At 40.0% G+C, this 20,304-nt stretch overlaps 1 protein-coding gene across 1 annotated transcript; it reads right to left on the reverse strand.

Moving 5' to 3' along the window:
* Positions 1-16,060: 16,060 nt before the first annotated feature.
* LOC120526948 (uncharacterized methyltransferase YdaC-like) lies at positions 16,061-19,154 on the reverse strand. Its single transcript, XM_039750048.1, has 2 exons — positions 18,719-19,154; positions 16,061-16,257 (listed from the first exon to the last, which is right to left on the reverse strand). The coding sequence occupies exons 1-2, from the start codon at positions 19,152-19,154 to the stop codon at positions 16,061-16,063; spliced, it is 633 nt and encodes a 210-aa protein (XP_039605982.1).
* Between the last annotated feature and the right edge of the window lie 1,150 nt (positions 19,155-20,304).

Raw genomic sequence — 20,304 nt, forward strand, 5'->3', positions numbered from 1 at the left:
AATCTTTAATGTATGGTAGGCTGCAGGAACACTAACAGATTAAGAAAACCTGGATTTAGCTTGTGTTGCTGGACCTATGCAGTAAGAGTCTTGAAATCATGACCCACCAAATCTCATACCATCAGTTTACTGTTATTTACTCTATGGAGTTTGTTATGAATCCAAATAAATACATAGTCTTTTCTAGAACCTTCATGTGGATTGATCTTTTGGGAACCTAAAATGGTTCCTATGGTATTACTCAGCAGAACTGCTCTGGCACCTTTTATTTAAGAATGTACATGTACTGGGCAGTCAGCAACCAAGTACTACCCTATAAGGGCCACAGATAATCAATGGGTGCTCAATTTGACAGGTGCCATATGGGATCCATATTTTGGCCCACGTCATTACCTAAAAATAACCTTGTCGGTAGCTGTGGGGGAGGTTATGATCTGATTAAAACAGTTTATCCACGTGGTGTCGATCGAACCCAGCTTAACAATGGAATTTGTATAATCGCAAACCAGCGAAAATTTAATTGGCACGATGGAATTCAGCAGTTTAGAATGATCGTCGCGTGCCCTGTAGCAATGTCAGCCTGACACGTTTTCCATTGTATTTGAATAGTGTACACACCTGCTGAAACTGTCAAAATTCGGACATCTGAGCGCAGGTGCTTCTTATCATATACTTGTAAAAATAATAACGAACAAATCAAACACGATGTAGTCTTCTGCGATTGCAGTCAAACGTCGCGGTTCAGTCCGTCTTGTGGTCCAGATGTAAGATTTTGCCGATGAAAAGAGTATTAAGGAAATAAAAAAACAGAGATACAGTGAAGAAAAAATGACTATGTCGTCATTAAATGTGCAGTTTCCACCATTATCACGTAGTTCATTCCGTCATTAAAGTAGAACGTGGTAAACTTCAGCTTAAAATGGGTATTTAAATTATTAGAGTTTCTCAAACACCATCGTATCTGAAGCAGCACGTTAAATGACCAATGATTCCAAGTGACCAACAAAACCCCCTTCCGGAGTTGATAATCACTACGAGCTTTGCGCTGAGAGGAGCTGCAGCAATCGCCACACAGAAATACACACAATTCCTGATATTAGAGCTCTCTGAACATTTTAAATCCTAAGATTTATTCTTGATATATTTTTCATGATGAAATGTATGAAAGCATGTATATTACATTTAACAGATAAATTACTAACTTCATTTAAATAATTTCAACTGTTAATACGTGTAGGGGCACGGTGGCGCAACGTATTGTGCTATACTGCCTCGCAGTATTCGGGTATTCCCTGCCTGAAATTTGCATGCTTTCCTAGTGTGCTTCGGTTTCCTTCCAGAGATCCAGGTTGGGGATTTGGTGATGTTAAACTTACCCACGTGTATGTGTGTGCTTGTAGTCACCTTGCGACAAGCTGGCGCCCAGACCAAGGATTGTTCCATTTAAGTCCCAGGAACCCTTTCGACATGTGTTTGGGGTGAATACATAAATAAACTACATAAATAAACTAAGCAGCTCTTCGCAGCGGCTCGTGGGGTTCATCATTTACACCTTGAATTAAGTGCCTCATTTTGGTCTTCCCGTTAAAGTGCAAGAATTAAGTTCCTCTTCAGTTTTCCTTTAAATATTTTTTTTAAATAAACTTTAGTGCAGGTATTTTTTTTCCTTTTTCCACTTGGTAGTTATGACATTATGCACTTTTTTAATGTAATGTTGTTCTGTTTTACAGGTTAACATTATAAATTACATAAAATTGCTTGAATGCAGGGCGGCACAGTGGTAGCGCTGCTGCCTTGCAGTAAGGAGACCCGGGTTCGCTTCCTGGGTCTTCCCTGTGTGGAGTTTGCGTGTTCTCCCCGTGTCTGTGTGGGTTTCCTACCACAGTCCAAAGATATGCAGGTTAGGTGGATTGGCGATTCTACATTGGCCCTAGTGTGTGTCCTGCGGTGGATTTGTGCCCTGTGTTGGCTGGGATTGGCTCCAGCAGACCCCCATGACCCTGTGTTCAGATTCATCGGGTTGAAAAATGGATGGATGTTTGAATGCAGTGGCATATAGCTTTTGGTGAAAATAAGAGGGTTGTTGAAGCAGCTTTTACAATTTCTCTAGGAATCTTTTAATTAAGCCTAAATACAGGACTGTTATTACATGCGTTATATTTACAATATTTTGCTATACGTGTTTTAAAGTGAAAATACTACAAATTAAATCCAGCTGCGGTTTTGCGTTTGAACTTCGGGATCTCTTGTCTATAACAACTCACTCATGAAGACAGTGAATTGGCAGGAAGTCATTTCGAAATTGATATCCCTCTGTATAGGATTAATTGGTTACCTTTTATCATGCTTAGTCTGTCCAGGATGACGTTCAGGTGGAACCTTTATTTTTTAAGAGCGTGGAGGTTGTGACCTGACATCTTGCTATTCCGTGGAGGGTGATCTTGTCTGCTGTCTCTGGTTTCACATTAGCTACATTTTTTTTTCCTCGCATTTATTACTTGCTGTTGTTCACATGATCCAATCCATTTTTGTTGTTCTGTTTATTTGTTTTAATTTATCCTACTCATATAGTGAAAAAGTGATTATTGCTGATTTGCTACATGCATATATCCGTATGCTTTCTAATGCTGCTGCTTTTGTAAAGGGTTTCCAAAATAGGTGCAAATACGCCTAAGTGAAAGGTTCGAGTATGAAGTATGAGACTTATACAAAAATTGTGTCTTCGATTCAAATTAAGCAAACACTCATTTTGCCGTTACCTTTAACTGGGATCTTACACGCACTCAAAGTTAATGTCATTCTTGTACACAGTTTCCTCTTTATTTTGCAGATGATTTATTTCATTGTTAAAGTTTCCAAACTGTACGGTAGTATTTTTAAATAGGGATTGACAGACATAACTGCTGATTTGTGCTATTGCAGTGCAATTCGACAAAGCAGTACGAATCGATAGACCACCGGATCTGCATCACTCCGCTCACTCGTGGTCAGAAGAAACCCATATTCCATACTAATCCTAGGCTCTGTACGAGCGGACTCAAGTTTATTAATCATATCCAAGGCTCAGTGGCGGCCACGCATCCGTGCCAACGGTCTCTAGCATCACAGCAAAATTGCCAAACGAAAAGTGATTTTCAGTTCAGTTTATTGCCCTGTCGCCTGGCGTTGCTAAAATCTCTTATACAGTATATATTTCTCTTTTGGTTCGTCCTGCTTCTATTTCAAAACCGGTCCCGCCCACACGCAGCCGACACGGCATTTCTCGATTCCTATTCGACCTCTTCCAGACCCTTCCCCTCGCTGCCTGCGGCCTCCCATACACCTTGCTATTTTTGTTATACTGCTACGGTTGTTTCCGAAGCCTTTGTTATAAAATGAACGACAGTATCTTCTCTGTCGACGGGGTTTTGTACAACGTCATCTCTATTACGGGATCCGGCAACTGCCTGTTCCTATCAGTGGGTTCTTGACACAAACGGTTGACGAAGGCAATGCAACGTTTTCCGTTCCTATTCTTACACCTCCGTATGCTACGGTGGGCGTCGGCTATCTAGTACCATAATAAACAGTCTGCATAGGACTTAACAGGTGCTTGAAACTCGATCATTTAATTTTCATGCCAAGTGCATGTTTTATAAATCCTGACTTTTGGCTTACACATGTTTCCAACCATTTAAGCCTTATGCACGAGGCCTCTGAGCTTATTTAGTATGTACATTTTTAGTATATTAAAAGAGTTTAAGCAGCTTCACCAACAATGCTAATGATCACATGATTCAGAGAATGATGGGATTCAAATTCTGCTATCTGGCATTTGTGTAGAAAATTTGTGAATTCAAACAAATTAGTAAAAAGATGACCTGGCTGTTGAGATAAAGGTCAAGTGAGCATGTGGTTCTTTTGCATTTATAAAGTCAGAGATCAATAAATAGGCAAAGGATAATGCTGCCATAAATATGAGTCTAAGACATTATAAAGGTTTGGGGCAGCCACCCATATATTGTTTTTCCCAGCTGCAAAAGGGTTTCTTGAATCAAAAGCACGATGTGCATATCACAGAGTCCAAAACAGAACTGGCTATAGTAGCCCAAGATGGAGGCTTTAAAGGTCTGGAGAGGAACTGATGTCAGCAAAGGGGCCGGAACCAGAAGTGACGTCATCAGAGGGGCCGGCTTCAGAAGTGACGTCATCAAAGCGGCCGGCTTCAGAAGTGACGTCATCAAAGGGGTCGGCTTCAGAAGAGATGTCTTCTGAGGTGCCGGGACATTGCAGGATTTCCCGGGAAAGGTCTGTAAGGAAATGAGAAAGACCACCCCCGGTCGGATGTTTTATTACAATTACTCAGGCCCTTTAGCTGCCTCCTACTTGCACGTGTGTGACATGCGTTTTTGATATTAGTGATAAACAATGTGAAAGTTAGATACATCGAAGCTCCTACAGTTACTGAGAGAAGCACGGAAAGAATTACTCAATGCCATTGCTCATTTATAAAAATATTCGTGGGTGAAAATATGCTTACACCAAAAGGTAGGAATATGACATAAAAATTAAACAAATAAACAAATAGATAATTAAAAAATAATCAGACTTTATAAAACCTGTCGTACACACATTTCTACTCAATGTACCCTATCTCAATCGCCTTGTACATATGCGTAAGGGAACACGTGTCTGACATCGCCCTGAGACATCCATATATGGAGCATGCTAATCAACCTTATACAGTGCATCCAGAAAGTATTCACAGCGCATCACTTTTTCCACATTTTGTTATGTTACAGCCTTATTCCAAAATGGATTAAACTATTTTTTTTCCTCAGGATTCTACACACAACATCCCATAATGACAACGTGAAAAAAGTTTACTTGAGGTTCTTGCAAATTTATTAAAAATAAAAACACTGAGAAATCACATGTACATAAGTATTCACAGCCTTTGCTCAATACTTTGTCGATGTACCTTTGGCAGCAAATACAGCCTCAAGTCTTTTTGAATATGATGCAACAAGCCTGGCACACCTATCCTTGGCCTGTTTCGCCCATTCCTCTTTTCAGCACCTCTCAAGCTCCATCAGGTTGGATGGGATGCGTCGGTGCACAGCCATTTTAAGATCTCTCCAGAGATGTTCAATCGGATTCAAGTCTGGGCTCAGGCTGGGCCACTCGAGGACATTCACAGAGTTGTCCTGAAGCCACTCCTTTGATATCTTGGCTGTGTGCTTAGGGTCCTGCTGAACGATGAACCGTCGCCCCAGTCTGAGGTCAAGAATGCTCTGGAGCAGGTTTTCATCCAGGATGTCTCTGTACATTGCTGCAGTCATCTTTCCCTTTTTCCTGACTAGTCTCCCAGTTCCTGCCACTGAAAAACATCCCCACAGCATGATGCTGCCACCACCATGCTTCACTGTAAGGATGGTATTGGCCTGGTGATAAGCGGTGCCTGGTTTCAACACCAAAGAGTTCAATCTTTGTCTCATCAGACCAGAGAATTTTGTTTCTCATGGTCTGAAAGTCCTTCAGGTGCTTTTGGCAAACTCCAGGCAGGCTGCCATGTGCCTTTTACTAAGGAGTGGCTTCCGTCTGGCCACTCTACCATACAGGCCTGATTGGTGGATTGCTGCAGAGATGGTTGTCCTTCTGGAAGGTTCTCCTCTCTCCACAGAGGACCTCTGGAGCTCTGACAGAGTGACTATCTGGTTCTTGGTTACCTCCCTGATTAGCTCTAGGAAGAGTCCTGGTGGTTTCGAACTTCTTGCACTTACAGATGATGGAGGCCACTGTGCTCATTGGGACCTTCAAAGCAGCAGAAATTTTTCTGTAACCTTCCCCAGATTTGTGCCTCGAGACAATCCTGTCTCGGAGGTCTACAGACAATTCCTTTGACTTCATGCTTGGTTTGTGCTCTGACATGAACTGTCAACTGTGGGACCTTCTATAGACAGGTGTGTGCCTTTTCAAATCATGTCCAGTCAACTGAATTTACCATAGGTGGACTCCAATTAAGCTGCAGAAACATCTCAAGGATGATCAGGGGAAACAGGATGCACCTGAGCTCAATTTGGAGCTTCATGGCAAAGGCTGTGAATACTTATGTACATGTGCTTTGTCAATTTTTTTATTTTTAATAAATTTGCAAAAACCTCAAGTAAACTTTTTCATGTTGTCATTATGGGGTGTTGTGTGTAGAATACTGAGGAAAAAAATAAATTTAATGCATTTTGGAATAAGGCTGAAACATAACAAAATGTGGAAAAAGTGATGCGCTGTGAATACTTTCTGGATGCACTGTACATATGCAATCATTGGCTGGTAGAGTACCCTCAACTTCTGATACGTCGAGACTCCACCACCAGCATTCAAGAGTATCAGGCTGCGCTCCACAACTGAGAATGCAAAATCATGCACAGCATTATAACGATTCTCCTCTATGTTTTGTGGATGAGGGACAGGAGTAAGGTATCTGCTATCACCTGGCACATGCAATGACGTGCCTGCTGTTACAATGTATAGTACACGCCATGCAAAACACTGACGGTTCAGTCAGTTACTTTACCAACTAGTGAGCCAACACCCACAGCATCACATCTGTTTGCTATTTTGCCTCAGAATAAATGGTTGACCCAGGCTAGTGAGACACAGCGTTTCTCAGCCACTTCTTGATATCACATACTGTACGACATGTGGATTAATGGAATGTAAATATTTATTTTTTAACATAAAGCAGTGTCATTCCTGCTAGTTTCCCTTATTGCAATATGAGTACTGTAAATTGCTCCAATTACAATAGAAGAACTGGACCCTACTATAAATTGCCTTTTTATGTTGACATAAACATGTTATGTTTTATGTATGTACACCAAGACCATAAAGAAACTGAATGTAGTGCCTTGCTGGTTGGTTAATGGCAGTAAAGCACAGTATGCATGACAGAGTGAAGCTTGGCTGAGGTATCCCTGATGTATCTGCCAGTTCCTTAAGAAGTGACAACAGCTATTTGACACTGTAAACATGTAGCATTGGCCCTCTTAAAAGTGAACTAAAATACAGTCTGTGCATCATATTCATCACTTCTGAGGTGTAATATGTTTGTCACATAAATGTAATTATAATGATGGGTGGCTGATACGATTTATTTTGCGTGCAAATCATTGTTTTTCTGGTTTGGCTGCATTTCCCTACTTGATCAATGGTGTCCTCATTTCCCAGTTTCTCTGAAAAATTGCGTGTACATGCATCAGGATTGCCATAACTATAGGCACATTTATTAAAATAAAAATAAAATAAATCACTATGTTTGCGTTGTACATTTTGAGCCTCTTATTGTGTTTACACAATAGTTATGAATGAGGCTCCAGGTCTTTTTGCACTGCTGGCCCTCTCCTCACTGTTTAATTTAAACAAACACATTTTTCCAAAAATCTATTGTCTTATAATAACACGAAACATACGTTTAAAAAATCAATTTTGCCACTGCTACTATCCATCCATCCATTATCCAACCCGCTATATCCCAACTACAGGGTCGCGGGGGTCTGCTGGAGCCAATTTCAGCCAATACAGGGCACAAGGCAGGAAACAAACCCCAGGCAGGGCCCCAGCCCACCTCAGGGCACACACACACACACCCACACACCAAGCACACACACGGGACAATTTAGAATCGCCAATGCACCTAACCTGCATGTCTTTGGACTGTGGGAGGAAACCGGAGTACCCGGAGGAAACCCACACAGACACGGGGAGAACATGCAAACGCCACTGCTACTAACCCCACTTTATTCAGTTCAAGGTCAGGGTGGCAAGGCAGGGCCACCAGCACTAACCTCAAGGCAGGAGAAAATCAGATGTAAAATCTGCAGCAAATCTGCCCCTTAACCTTTCCCCCAAAGTAACTTATGAAATCCTATATTTTCTGTAATGTAGGTTCCCAGTAAATAAAGTACCCAAGATTTGCTCAAGGTCATTGTTGACTTCATTGTCTTTATTTCAAGATTTACCTGTGCTCCCAATTTTTAAACTCACAATATAGGAACTTTTTTTGTTTGTTTTCATTTGTACTCTTTGTCATGCATTTTTTAAAAAGCATTTGTTTATTCATCCATTTTTTAACCCACACTGAAATAGTTACCAAGACTAGGTTTAAACTAAGTCTTCAGAATTTGTAAGAAGCTGCATTAACCACTGTTCTACCATACTGCCAAGGAATAAACATGTGGGCATAGTAAGAAAAACAAAAAAATCACCAGATGCCCATAGTATGGATTATGCAGGTTCAACAATAAACTGACAGAGCCTTCATTATACAATGTATTCCATAGATATTCCTTTTTTCCCAAAAAAATTCAGGTAATTATGTTGGATGTTCAAAAAGTTTCTGCACTTATAATAAACTCTGTTTATTAAGAATTTCAAAAACAAATGACATCACTTTTCTACATGGTCACCTTCATTTGCAATGCAGTTTTCCCAGTGTTGCACCAACTTTTCAATGCCCAATTACTACTCCCGCCTTCACCATTTCCAACAAAAATATAAAAGTGCGGAAACGTTTTGAACGTCCTTTGTATCTTGTCAGTTCTACTTGTACAGCTTTTGCAATACATTTCTATCTATCTATCTAATTCATGTTGTAGCGGTGCCACATAGTTAGTGTTTAAATGTCAGTTCTGTTTGTTTCTCGTTTCATTGTCCCATTGATTATGTGTATGTGTATCAGTTAATGTTGTCCCCGTAAAGGAGGACGGATGATGGGAGGAGTTCACAACCGCTAATCTGGAAAGCACCTGTGTATCAATCAATCAATTACTGCCGTCACGGACTATTTAAGGAGAAGAGGAGTAGACGAAAGGGGAAACTAGCACGAGAGAGAGAGAGAGAGAGAGAGAGAGAGAGAGAGAGAGAGAGAGAGAGAGAGAGAGACCGAGACCGAGACCGAGACCGAGACCGAGACCGAGACCGACCGACCCCAATACCAATATCGCATTCACGACTACAACTTGCTTGCCGATTCATTTTCATTGCGCTTGGACCCAGTTTGTTTTTCATTCATCCGGTCTGCCTTTCAACCTGCTTGCTGCTGAAGACCCCGGGGTCGAATCATCATTCGCCACACGCCGAGGAATCACGGTGAGGTTGATCCAAACGCCGGGAAATACAAACGCTACTATTGCCGCTAATCAGTATCCGTATTCAGGACATTTACTCACGTATCGGACTCAAGTTCACAATCATTCTGTTTGCTAGTCATTTGTCGTTTGTGTGGTGTGTGTTATATGTTACGTGGACAAGGGAGGGGATTTGTATATATATTTTCGGTGTTGCTTTGGGATTGTTGGGGTGGAGGAATATTTGGGTGTGCATTTGTCTTGTGGTGTGTCTTGTCTCATTTAATACATTTATTCCTGTTTAATTTTACATTCTGCCTATTGTGTCTTTGCATTTCAAACCGTCGATTGTGGGGAAAGTTTATCTGTGTAGGAGTACGGCTTGACAGGAAAGGTTTCTCAGTAAATTATCCAGGCCACAGGTCTTGGAGGTGTAGCTGCCGGCTGGGAACAAGGGGTCGGCCGTTACAATGTAAACAATGAAAAATGTAAAATGTGTTTATGTTTAAAAATTATGCAAATCAAATCAATGAAATGTATCATGACATTAGTCTAAATTTGACAAACAGAGCCACAAATCCTGAATCGTTTGATGTTAAACATGCAAAGGTGTCTCTCTGACAAAGGCAAACTTTCAGCTTTATTTGGATGCTGTAGTGAGAATGGCATTAAATTTCCGGTCTCTGTCTTCCATTTCCTCCATGCGTATGTCTTTGAAACCAGTAGCCAGAAGGGCATCCATATAGTGTTCAGGGTGCAATATCTTACCTCACAGCAGTCCTTGGGAGACCACCTTTTTGACAAGATCATCAGTCCTTCTGTTAGGAATTGGAAGAAAAAAATGTCAAATATAGCAACAAAATGTCTAAAATGTGAATGTAAGTTTAATGAATTAGTCCACTGTGTGAATCCACTGTTCCCACTGTAAAGTGACAATGACATGAAGCCAATCTCTGCTGGACCACTTACAAAGCAGAATCCAACCATGAATAAATGGGCCTAATCCTCCTAACATTCACAACCATAATTTCTTTCCCTAAGAAGCCCCTCCCATCTAGCTATAATGACTATCGACCCATAGCACTGACTTCCACCATCATGAAATGCTTTGAGGGGCTAGTTATGTGGAGCATTAAGTCCATTCTTCCCCCCACCCATGACCCATTTCAGTTTGCATATAGGTCAAAACAGGTCCATAGAGGATGCCATTTCTGCTGCTCTCCATCCAGCCCTCACCACCTGGACTCAAAGAACTCCTATGTGCGAATGTTGTTCTTAGATTTTAGTTCAGCATTCAACACAATCATTCCCCAGCAGCTGATACAAAATCTCAGCCATTTGGGACTCAAGACCTCACTCTGCAACTGGGTGTTGGCAATATCACCTCTAAGACCGTCATGTTGAGCACAGGGGCCCCACAAGGGTGTGTGCTCAGCCCATTGCTCTTTACCCTGCAGACCCACGACTGTGTACCAATCTACAGTTCCAATCACATTGTCAAGTCTGCGGACAATACAACCGTGGTTGTCTCATCATCAACAATGATGAAGCCAACTACAGGAACGAGGTGAGTCAACTGGTCCAGTGGTGTAAAGACCTCTTCTCTTCCTGAACGTGGGAAAGACCAAAGAGATTGTGGTCGATTTCAGGAGAGGTCATTCACAGCTCCCCCCAGTGACTATCGATGGTGCAGCTGTGGAAAGGGTGAGTAGCACCAAGTTCCTGGGGACGTACACCTCCGAGGACCTCTCCTGGTTAAATAACATCACATCACTGGCCAAGAAAGCTCAAACCCGCCTCTACTTCCTACGCAAACTGAGGAGAGCACACGTTCCACCCGCCATCATGCGCTCTTTCTACCGGGGCACAATTAAGAGCATCCTCACCAGCTGCATATCTGTGTGGTGTGCAGGCTGCACTACCTCCTGTAGGAAGTCCCTGAAACGCATAGTGGATGCGGCCAGTAAGATCATTGGTGCCCCACTGCCCTCCCCCAAGCACATTTTTCACACTTGTTTCACCCGTAGAGCCATCAGCATTGCTGAAGACTCTTCCCACCCCTTACATTCCCTCTTCAGCTCCCTCCCCTCAGGGAAAAGGTACCGGAGCCTCCAAGACCATTCCACAAGAATGTCAAACAGCTTCATCCACCAAGCTGTCAGGATGCTCAACTCTGTCCACTACCTTCCCCCCTTGCCCCCTACCCCTGGACCGCAACAAGAGTCACTATCTATCAAGTACCCTACCTCAGCTGGTATTATATAAAGACTCAATATTACAGTACATCTGCTGCTAACTGTCTGTCTTTTTGTACATCTCATAAGCTACTCTATAATGCACCTTCTCATTTTTTCTGTAATTGGCTTTTGGAGTACTGACTATTGCACATTGTACACAGGTCTACTTTACAAGTTCTAATGTTATTTATCTTATATGTTATACTTTTTTATATTATATTTTATTGTATTATGAATATGAGAGAGAAACAGTATTTTGATTATCCTGTATGTTCTGCACATATAGTGAATTGACAATAAAAGGCGATTTGATTTGATTTTATTTGATTCACACCTTTGGAGGCGAGGAGGAAGACACATCATTCAGAGAACTGGAACACAACATTTAAACTCAACAGACAATGATCAAGCCGGGAACTGAAAGTGTCTTTTCTATTGGTCAGTGTAAAAAAGCCAAATTAAATCCCTTGTGATCCAATGCTGTATAACAGCAACATGTAAAAAAGGTCAATAGTGTGAATATTTTTAATAGGCACTGTAGTCTGTTTATATTCTCATTAACCTTGGACCCATGTGGTTTGAAATTGCTTTCCGTATTGAAAAAAAAAACACATTCACCAGAGCAGAGCAAACCTGGTAGGTGACACAGTAGCCTGTGATGCTACCTGTGTTCAGTTCATAGCCTGTCTGTACACACTTTGTATGATCTTACGATAGATAGATAGATAGATAGATAGATAGATAGATAGATAGATAGATAGATAGATAGATAGATAGATAGATAGATAGATAGATAGATAGATAGATAGATAGATAGATAGATAGATAGATAGATAGATAGATAGATAGATAGATAGATAGATAGATAGACTTAAAGAGAGGAAAAAATAAAAAAAGAAAAGAATTGGTGTAAAGGAACCCCCGTAGCATTTCTTGGTACACTTCGGCTATATAATTTGTTGGCTGAAACTCCTCAGTGTTGGTGTGTCTGAGAGAGGATGTGCAGCATTGTTCATAAGGGCACTCAGTTTAGTTTCAATCCTCCCCATTGCTACAACCTGCGGGTGGTCCAAAGTGCATCCTATAAATGACTTTTCCCTTTTTATTAGCTTGTTGATTCAGTGACCTTCTCTTAAAGTGATGTTACCAACCCAGCACACATTAAAGTAAAAAAATACACTGACAATCATAGAGTAGTAGAAGATGTGAAAGATGTCACTTCCCACATTAAAGGAGCACAGATACCTAAGGAGAAAGAGCCTGCTCTGCCCATTCTTCCATAGTTCCTTTGTGTTATGGGACCAGTTAAACCTGTTATCAATGTGGACCCTCAAATACTTGTAGGATAGCACCACCTCTACATCCATTCCATGAATAGTGTCCGGACATAGAGACTCTTTCGTGTGGCAAAAGTCAATAACCAGCTCCTTGGTTTTGTTAAAGTTAAGCTGTAGACCTGTAGATTGTTGGCAATAATGGATACAGTGAGGCTATTAGAAATAAACTGGATACATTAGAATTAAAAGTCAAGACGGAGGTAAAAAGCTTAGGGGTAATTGTTGACTGTAATCTGAATTTTAAATCGCATATTCATCAGACCACTAGGACAACATTTTTTCACCTAAGAAACATAGAAAAAGTTAGACCTCTTATATCTTTGAAAGATGCTGAGAAATTAGTTCACGCATTTGTTTTCTGTCGACTAGATTACTGTAACGCACTCCTCTCAGGACTACCCAAAAAAGACATCAATCACTTGCAACGAGTGCAGAATGCAGCTGCTAGAATCCTAACTAGGAAAAGAAAATCTGAACACATTTCTCCAGTTTTGATGTCACTACACTGGTTACCTGTGTCATTCAGGATTGACTTTAAAATTCTGCTTATGGTTTATAAAGCCTTAAATAATCTCGCCCCATCTTATATATCGGAATGTCTGACACCTTATATTCCAAATCGTAACCTCAGACCCTCAAATGAGTGTCTCCTTAGAATTCCAAGAACAAAACTTAAAAGAAGTGGTGAGGCGGCCTTCTGCTGCTGTGCACCTAAAATCTGGAATAGCCTGCCAATAGGAATTCGCCGGGCTGATACAGTAGAGCACTTTAAAACACTGCTGAAAACATATTACTTTAACATGGCCTTTTTATAACTTCAATTTAACTTAATTTAACTTAATTCTGATACTCTGTATGTTCAATTCATCATAAAAACTATTCATGGTGGCTTTAAAATCCGTACTGACCCCTACTCTCTCTTCTGTTTCTTTTTTCCGGTTTCTTTGTGGTGGTGGCCTGCACCACCACCAACCTACTCAAAGCTTCATGATGCTCCAACAATGATCATCATCATCAAGTCCTTCCGTGAGAATCCTAAATCCAAAGAGGACTGTTTCATTTATGTCAGGTAGAATGCCCAGAGGGGACTGGGCGGTCTCATGGTCTGGAATCCCTACAGATTTTATTTTTTTCTCCAGCTGTCTGGAGTTTTTTTGTTTTTTCTGTCCCCCCTGGCCATTGGCCCTTACTCTTATTCTATGTTAATTAATGTTGACTTATTTTGTTTTCTTATTGTGTCTTTTATTTTTCTATTCTTTATTATGTAAAGCACTTTGAGCTACTGTTTGTATGAAAATGTGCTATATAAATAAATGTTGCTGTTGTTGTTGTAGACCTAACTCCTATACTCCGAGTCATTCTCTCTTGTCAAAACACCCCTTTAGGCAGAATCATCTGAGAATTTATTCAGGTGACATGGCCTGCTGTTATATTTATAGTCTAAGGCACATCTGTGATCTTTTCTTGACCACTCCAGTTATTACAAACATATCAAATAAAAACTGGAAATTTTAAAGTGTTAAATGTAAATAAGTATCTGGGCACCTTGGTATCCAATAAAACTGGCCAGCTGAGAGTGAGTAAGACCTATGGTGGCCTTTGTCTGCTTCAGTACTGGCTCCTGCGAAGCATCTGATAGTCCTGGGACAGGTTGGAATGAAATAATCATGGAGAAAAGTAATAATTCAAAACAAAATAGGCTTTGGCTTCACTTATACCTGACCATATAAATAATATGTTAGTACTTAGCCATTCAAAAACATGGGCTCCTGAGTCTATTAGTTTATTCACCTATTATAGAAGTTTAAGTAGTTTTCATTTAATTCCCTGCATTACACAATTCATAGAATGCAAGAGTGCAAATTCTGATACCTGTCACTGAGTATAAACTTTACGAATTCAAACAAAACAATAAAAGATGAGCCCCACTGTAAGGATAAAGATCAGGTTGTCATGCATGCCAGGGGACCACCTTACAGGCTGTGAGATGGTACGCAATACCACCCTGAGATGAGAGGGGACACAAACCACTGTTTCTGTTTCCATCACAGTTCGAGAAGGATGCCAGAAGATGTCAGATAGCACTGCCCACAATGCCCCACATTTTCCGCATGTGATGCTATGAAAATGAGCATTTCTAAGAAGGAGGTGTTCATTACGAAGCATTACTGGTGACAGAGCTTCCTCTGGAGTAGCTTCACATAGGCTAAGAAAAGCCTCCATTAGTACATGCCAAGTGCTCAGCTCCTTTTTTTATTTTAGCTCAAATCATTCAAGAGGGTTGCCTTTTTGGCACCCCAGTATTTTTTCTGGCTTCTCAGTCTTGTCACTCAGTCACAAAGTAATTATATGACTCTTTTTTATATATATATTCTGCATTTTTTGTTTATTGTGTTTAAATTAACAATTTGTGAATAACATAGAACATTGTACATTCAAGATTTTCAAATCAATAAGAGAAACACAAAAATAATGTTACATGTCACAACCTTGTCTCTTTGAGAAGTATCTATCCGCGGTCAGGACAGTTTTAGGCAGCTGACAGATCCAAGCACTACAAACATTATGAGGCCCAGAAATTCTTTGCATTTATGTAAGAAACACTATGATGTTTATCTTTACCTCTTCTATAAATGTACAATTACATAATTTAATAATTGGGTTGTTTCAGGGCTGTGGTGGCAGCACTAGCATTAAATATAAAGCAAGAGACAATCAGATGTAGAAATGTGACCCTTAATCTGCTTTCCAAGATAATATTTGAAATAATAATATTGCGCCAATAAAGATTTCCTAGTAATGGCTCATATATTTTAAGATTCACATGTGTTCCAATATTTCAAACCTAGAAAGAGGTTTTGGTTACTATTTATTATTTTTTTCTGGCATGATCTTTCTTTTAATTTTTTATCTAGCCACATTGATAAAGTATCATGAACCTGTAAGGCATTAGAATGGTGTACTGTACAGTGTGCTGCCCAGAGCCAATCAGCATTTGCTTTGGCCTAGTTAAAAAAGAAAAAAAAGAAACAAAACATGAAATTCTGCAGATCTTGATTTACAAAAAAACAGAATATTTTCATGACTGGTGTTTCCATTTTCCCCGACCCTGACTTTGAGAATGTGGGCTCAAAAATGGTTAATAAATTAAAAATGTATGTAGATTTTCTTTTAAATACTCATATTAATTATCTCTTTGCTTATAACATTAAAGTTATTGTAATAAATGTCTCAATTCCCATCCTCAAGCAATAATGTACACAAATAAAATAAATCAAATCTACCAGGAAATTATTTTGAATTTGCCAGTTCATTCAAAAAAGCAAGAAAAAAAAAACAAAAACAAATCCTGAAGCACTTATGTTGGGCTCATTCTGAACTCTTATTTGGATGCAGTAGCGAAAATGGCCTTATACTTGAAGTTTCTATGTTCCATGTCCTTTATGTGAACATCTTTGAAGCCAGTGGCCAGTATAGCATCCATGTAGATTTCAGGTTGCCATGTTTTCCCTTGCAACAATCCCTTGGAGACATTCTTTTTGATATAAGCCAAGTTGACGGTGGCAACCATAAGTCCTTCTGTTAGTAAATGGGAAAATGTCAAAATAAATAAATAAATAAATAAATCATTTAAGCTTTCATCTACTTTGCAAAAGTCACTTCTCCTAGTAAAAAGTCACAATGCAATTTCACCTATCCCATTGTGTAACCAATTAGACATCAGAGTTCCTCCACTCAGATGGGTCCAGTTGATTTGCAATTACAAGTAAGAACGTCACCGTACTCTGTACACATGACAACAAAGAGCCCGCTATTAAATAATTATCCTAATGTGCACACTGTTGAGATGTATGAGGATGGAGCAGAACCTAGAGAACCAGAGGGCAATCTTCAAACTTAGTAAAAAATGACCTAGGACTGTCTTTGGATCTATTAGGCAAAAATGCAGCACTCACTTTGTCTAAAGGTTCTCTCCCATTGCGGGACCTTTGTTCTGGAACCAGTGGAATCTTTAGAAACTCAGAAACTTTTGTTGCAGTCCCACCACAGGAACTAAGGCCATGTGTATTTCCTGAAAGGTTGTTCCTGGTGTTTCTTTAGCTCTTACTCCAGTGTAGGGTGTGTACTTTTCCTTTAGATGGGAACTATCATGGGTGGGACTCGGGTGATGAATTGTGTGGAGCAGCTGACCAAAACCACTGGTGCCATCTTACAAATCTATTAGTAGTTTGGACTTTGGAAAGTTACTGTTGAAAATGGATTGTCACATATCGCACCACATCACTCTTCACAGACGTCTTCTTGTTGAAGTGTGCATTGCTCCACATTGAAGCAAAAATCTCCCCCCTGAAGTCACGATTGCTTGAAAATAATAAGGTGGAGGGGTCCCTCTTGGACACCTAATTGCACCACACTTGCATCAGTGCAATAATCTCTCCTATGAAATCGTGACTGGTTTTAAGCAATAAATTGAAGGTGTCTCCTGTGAATTCCTGAACGTGTCTTCGCACTGCATGGCTCTTCTTCACATGTCAAATATTTTCATGAAGGCTACAATACCTTTTGTGTAGTGGGAACACAACACATAAAAAAAAAGCCACGGACCACAAGTGGCCAAGGGCCTACACAATACACGACTTCACTGGTCCCTAAAAATAAATTCCTTTAACACTTATTCCCTGCTTAATGTGGTTCCTTTACTGTGAAACTACAATATACAATAGACAAACCTCTTGACATAGTCCAGCTAATGGGTTTATTTTTTTAATTCATAGAAGATTACTACAACCACTCATATTTTTGTTTTTCATTGCATTATTTTGCAATAATTGTCTTCTGATGTCAAAGAGTGACAGGGAGATTCAGTACATGTGTAGCGTGTAACCCTCTTGTACACACACATCCACACTCACATGTAAACTCCTCAGGCAATGGCCATATATAATATTCAAAGTGAGGTCATCGGACCTGTGATACGCCAGGATGGCACCAGAGTGCTACTCCGGTGTGGCAACAGAGAGAAATTAAATCTTTGATGTCTACTATAGTACTGTGTCACCAACAAACATCAATTCCAATGAATATTTTATTTTTGGTAGCATCCACACTCACCATCACAGGACATTTTACAATGATTATGATTCAGTATCAGACTAAAATTAATGAAGAGATGGAAAGTTTAAAAAGAAATGACAGTACAATATTGACAGGTAAATGGAACCAGAGAAAGAAGTATCAGCAACAATGAGGTGTCATGAACACACTGATAAAACAGAAAAAAACTTGAAATAGTTACAATATCAGAGCACAATGTCAGACCACAAAAGTAATGAGCACCACGGTCCATTCCAGTTAAACAATATATAAAGAATGAAATGGTAGTTTAAGTGTTTCATATTTTTGGAACCTGCTGGGAGTATTGCTGAAAATGATATCCTATAAACTTCTAAAAGATTTCTGATGCTACATGAAGATATAAAGAGTACATTAGAGTTTTTGTAGACTGCTTCAAGTCTGGAGCTGAGCGGCTGAGAGAATCTACAGTAAGAAGAAGAAACCTGCAAGAGATAGGGGGGTATGAAAGGCTGCAAGTTCATCATGAATGGTCCCAGGTAGCTACTCCATGTGGCATCTGAAGAACCCGAGTAAATCGAGAAAGTCCTGGTTGATCCAGGCATTCATTACTTACAAAAGTGTAATAGTCTGTTTTTCACTATAAAATTGTTGTTGGCTGAAAGATCTGGGTTTGTGGCCTTTTGTAAATTGACTGCTAAGATCCCTGTCTCTGAAGATCTTACCCCAGAACTATAGAAAATTGCAGCATTTCTCTATGGGGTTTGCAGATGGGGGTTCTCTATGCATGTGGACCCCATTATTAAAGTACTCAGATTTTTACTGAGACCCCAGCTCATTAACTGTGGGCTGGGATTGGATCTGGCTCTCTTCAATGTTAAACTGGTAAAAACTTGCAAAATTAATGACTAAAAAAGGAACTCACTACTAATTACGGTTTACAACAGTAAAGACTGGTACAGCTCACCTGATTTCATCACTCTGTGCAGTTCCGCAGAACACTTCTTGAGGTCTGGCCAGAAGTAGTAACAATTGCAGTGAAACACTCTGTCCACACTGCAGTCTGGTAGTGGGATGTCCTCCACGCTGCCCAGTATAAGCTGTACTTTTCCTGAAGCTATCTGCTCCTGGAGTCGCCTAGTGGCCATTTTGTACATGTATTCAGAGTAGTCAAGTCCATACAGCTTACCATTAGAGTCAGTGAGGTAACGGAGAGCTTCCTGGAGCCCCAAACCGGGTCCAAAGCCCACTTCCAAAACTGTGTTATTGGGCTGGATCTGTGCCAGCTTTGCTGCATTTGCTTCTAAGACCCAATTTTTCTTCTCCAGAAATCTTTTTACCAGCCAGCCAATCAATGACTGTGTAGGGTGTCCAAGCTGCTGAGTCAGTTTATTGAGCAACATGGCTGAAGAAAAGAAAACAAATTTTGCTGTTAATAAGATTAATTTACAAGAAAGCATATACTGTCCTAGGTTTCATTTAGTTCACTGAGGTATTCATCTAAATAAACACATAAATCACACAATTTGGTAATGTGACACATTGAGTCAGTGGTGGTAGATGGAACCAGCATCTATTTTGCTTTACAGTCCATCGGCTTAACATTACTTATGACGTAATTATGAGTAGTCAATGTTTTATTGTGTGGTTTCTGTTTTAGGTTTGCTTATTATTTTTTATCGTTGCATATTATCTTTAAACGTTCTGCCATTCCTTATAATTTGTGGGTTGAACCCCAGGATGTAAGGCCAACCTGAAGTCATTGCTACTGGATCCTCCATCAGAGAGAGGGTCACAGCAGTTAATCATTAAGTTTTTAGAGTTTACTGTTTCCTTTTGAATTTTCTGGTTTTACAACTTGCTTGCCTCACGAGTGTCTTATGGGCATATCTTTTCTTGATGTTTTTGTGCCTTTTGTTCTACTTTTACAAGTGTTTAATTTTTTGTCAATAAATTCCCTACTTATACAAATTCTTGGTTTGGATTGTCTCTGTAGATGCCTGTGGTGAACCTCTTCCTTGTAAGGTATTTTTGATATATTTTGGGACTTTAATGACATTTTGAACTTTCAAAAGCGGCTTCCCATTTTGAGGCCCGGTTACACTGAGGCCTGCCATTAGTAGTTGGAGGCTTGCTGCTTGGTGTAGCTGTATCTGGGCAGACTGGTGATGGTACTGGCTTGATTTAGGACTCTTATTGGAGGCTTCATAAACTCCACCATGTTTGGGACTCCAATGTGCAATAGCAGCACCCAATTCATAAACTCAGGTTCATAAGCCCAAAGTAGACTGCAGAAAGGAACTGTCTTCGTGTTGGTGGGTCTTGTGGATTTTATTACATGTTCTCTTTTCAGCAATGTGTCTTGCTGGTTTCTTCTTTAGTGCTCTGTATTAAAAGCCATTAACAGAAGACTATTTCAAACAAAACTAAATAAACAAACCAATAAATTAAATCTTTTATGAAATGCGACAATACAAAAATTACACAATTAAATGTGATCATACTCAAATAAATATGTTACAAACTGTTTTGTTGCCTATTTTTTTTACAAAA

The sequence above is a fragment of the Polypterus senegalus genome, chromosome 3 (assembly GCF_016835505.1).
Source record: "Polypterus senegalus isolate Bchr_013 chromosome 3, ASM1683550v1, whole genome shotgun sequence".
Lineage (NCBI taxonomy): Eukaryota > Metazoa > Chordata > Cladistia > Polypteriformes > Polypteridae > Polypterus > Polypterus senegalus.

Coding starts and splice junctions, on each gene's coding strand:
- LOC120526948 (XM_039750048.1), bottom strand. CDS start 19,154: ATGTTGCTCAATAAACTGACTCAGCAGCTTGGACACCCTACACAGTCA. Junction 16,258..18,718: donor GCACAGAGTGATGAAATCAG/GTGAGCTGTACC, acceptor ATTTACTAACAG/AAGGACTTATGGTTGCCACC.